This window comes from Haliaeetus leucocephalus, unplaced genomic scaffold (assembly GCF_000737465.1).
Source record: "Haliaeetus leucocephalus isolate CR32 unplaced genomic scaffold, Haliaeetus_leucocephalus-4.0 Scaffold450, whole genome shotgun sequence".
Lineage (NCBI taxonomy): Eukaryota > Metazoa > Chordata > Aves > Accipitriformes > Accipitridae > Haliaeetus > Haliaeetus leucocephalus.
In genome coordinates, this window is record NW_010972886.1 from 18662483 (window position 1) to 18665439 (window position 2957).

At 52.7% G+C, this 2957-nt stretch overlaps 2 protein-coding genes across 6 annotated transcripts in view; both read left to right on the forward strand.

Moving 5' to 3' along the window:
• Positions 1-2104, forward strand: part of LOC104836349 (zinc finger CCCH domain-containing protein 6-like) — a 43265-nt gene extending 41161 nt beyond the window's left edge. For all 5 annotated transcript variants that reach the window (XM_010574891.1, XM_010574892.1, XM_010574894.1 and 2 more), the window contains one exon: positions 1760-2104. The gene's annotated coding sequence lies outside the window, so the exon portion shown is untranslated. The remainder of the gene's footprint in view (positions 1-1759) is intronic.
• A 586-nt stretch (positions 2105-2690) lies between these two features.
• Positions 2691-2957, forward strand: part of NAPB (N-ethylmaleimide-sensitive factor attachment protein, beta) — an 11113-nt gene continuing 10846 nt past the window's right edge. Inside the window, exon 1 of the mRNA XM_010574905.1 lies at positions 2691-2825. Coding sequence (XP_010573207.1) covers positions 2728-2825 — 98 coding nt within the window. The 5' untranslated portion in view covers positions 2691-2727. The remainder of the gene's footprint in view (positions 2826-2957) is intronic.

Sequence of the window (2957 nt, forward strand, 5' to 3'; positions counted from 1 at the left end):
GGCCCCGGGCCCGGTCCGCTAATCTGCCTAACGTCGGGGCCGGCTGTCTGCACAGCTCAGTCCTGGCCCTTCCAGCCCCGTAATCCTCCCGCTGGGCGAGTGGCTGTGCTCCCTGCCTCCCTCCCCCGCCCCTCTGCCATCGTTCCTGGGGGGCTGAGTGGGCTCTGTGTGTGTGGGGACACGCCGCTCCGGCCTTAAAAACCCGAGGAAATAAGCAGCTGTGTGAGTAGAGAAGGTGCTTCGAGGGGTCCCTCCTCACACCGGGCCTGCCCGAGAGCCAGGCTCCCGCTTCGGCCTTTGCTGACAAGCGTCCCTCGCGGGGCCTCGGCCCTTTCACCTTCAGTTAAGAAATGAGGCGGGTGCAGCTTCACAGGGTAAAAAAAGAGATTTCTACCTTCTTTTCTCCTGTGAATCCGTCTGTGTGAAGTCTGTAAGCCGTGTGCTGAACTGCTTTGCTAAATAAGGAGGGACTCGTCTGTGTGCTCAGATAATTGGGGCAGTGGGGGGGCGGCGGTAGTGCACAAATGCAAGCAAGAGAAAACGGGCACATTTTCTGCCTGTTCTGACTTTTTCTGTACCCTTTCACTTAATGCAGAATATCCACTGGAAACAATGACCCTTCTACCGGGAGCCTAAGCTTCAGCTCTGCGTCTCTTAAAGTAATTCTGTGGAAACTCAGAATAATGTAAATAAAAGCAGAATCAGAGCTGGGGGAAAAAAAAAAAAAAAAGACTTTCAAGTTGGGATAAATACACTTTTTCAATTTCCTTGTCTTTTAAGTACTCCAGTCCTAGCTCATTTCCTAACAGGGATGTACTGTAGCGCTCGCTGCATATCAAGGTGCCGCGATTAGATCACTGATCACCCCCAGACCAGGGAAAGAGACAGATAACACACACAGTGTGAGCGCCAACTTCCGCCTTTTATTGCGCAGTTAATTCCTTTTATACTAACAAGGGTAGGCGGGATTACAGACACATCATAAGGCTGCGACTAACCCTCTAACTTTCCGTGACATCGCGAGATCTTCCGAATGCCGAACTCTACAATGTACGTTTTCAGCAAGGTCACGAATGAATCTATCTTTAGAAATTATTTTTGTAATTCTGAGGGTTACAGGTGATACCGAAAAAGCCTGTCAAAGAAACTCTCTACGAGCCAATTTTGGAGTTCTAGAAAGCAGGCATTCTTTATTGCAGCATTCTTTATTGCAGCGCTGGGTGCACAGGGGATCGCTCCACCTATCATGCACACTGTCAGGCCCAGTTGTGCAGGTTAAGTATGTGTTCTACATACATATTCACTAGATTTCTGAGAAATGTTATACATATTCATTAGTTCTCTGGGAAACTATTAGCATATGCAAATGTCCTTTACGCAGGCGCATTGAAGGTCTCTGGTGGTCTTCAGGAGTCCTCTGGTGGTCTTCCATAGTCTTCCTCACTTGTTTGCTACTTGAACCTCCTCAGGTGATTCTGTGCAGTATGGTCCTTTACATGTTTTGGAACATCTTATTCTTAAAGAATGCTTGTTAGTCCCTAAAAATACTTGTTAGTGCTTTTATTATCTAAGTTTTCATTAGTGAACAAAGGCAGGAGTTCTCATCTTTTCTGGCCCTATCTATCAAGCAAGGCCTCTGCTTGTGCCTTCTTAGCAAGATCGTAAATTCATCAAGCATTTAATTAAGCTTTGTGATTGCTCATGACTCCCTCTCGCTCTTTCTCGTGTTCTTGATCTTTCAACTTTTACTATATCACAGGTGCCTCTGGGGCAGCACAGCTGCACGAATATCACCCTCTTGCACAGTCCCCCGTTGTTGTGAAGGTGCAAAAGCCGATTGACTCCAGCTGTACGTGCAGGTGTCGGGATGTTTGCTTTTAAAAAAGCTGCAGAAGAGTCCTGAGTGTTCCTTCGCACCGCCTCACCCCAGTGCTCGACATGTGGATGGTGTGTTGATGCCACTGCTTCCAAAACGCTGGAGAGCTGGAGGGAAAATGCTGCCTGGTGTGCTTGCCTTCCTCCCCTTTGGGGGAAGCTGGGGTGGTGCGTGCAGCAGTGTGCAACGTGCATTGTGCCACATCATGCAATGTGCAGCAGCGTGCAGCAGCGAACAACATTGTGCAACGTGCAGCATTGTGCAACATCGTGTAATATGCAGCACCCTGCATCGTGCAACATGCAGCAGTGTGTAACATTGCACAATGTGCGTCGTGTAGCAGCAATGTGTAACATGCAGCACTGTGCATTGTGCCATCTCACCTAATGTGCAGCGACATGCAACATTGTGCATCGTGCAACATTGTGCATCGTGTAATGTGCAGCATCGTTTAACGTGCAACATTGTGCAACGTGCATCGTGTAATGTGCAGCAACCTGTAACATGCAGCAACGCGCATTGTGCAACATCGTGCAACGGGTAGCATGCAGCAACGTGCATCGTGCAACATCGTGCATCGTGCCACATTGTGCGTCTTGTGACGTGCAGCAGCGTGCATCGTGCAACATCGTGCAGCAACGTGCAACATCGTGCGAGGCGCCGCCGTGCATCACGCACCCGGAATCACGCATCCTGCAGCACTGCCCCGTGCACCCTGCAACGCCGCGCCGTGATGCACACGCCCCGCCCCCGTGCACGCGCCCGCCGCCGCCGCCCTCCCCCCTCGTGCACGCGCCCGCCGGTGCAGGAGGAGGAGGAGGAGGAGGAGGAGGCCGAAGGAGGCCGCCGCGATGGACAGCACGGGCAAGGAGCGGGAGGCCGTGCAGCTGATGGCGGAGGCCGAGAAGCGGGTGAAGGGCTCCCACTCCTTCCTGCGGGGGCTCTTCGGGTGAGCGGGGCTGGCGGGGGGGAAGTGCAAAGCGGGGTGCCCGGATTGTGAGGGGCTTGGGGGTGCGCCGTGTGCGGAGGGAAGGGTTGCAAAGGCGGGGGGGGGGAGTGGGTGGCGGTGTGCGTGGGTGCC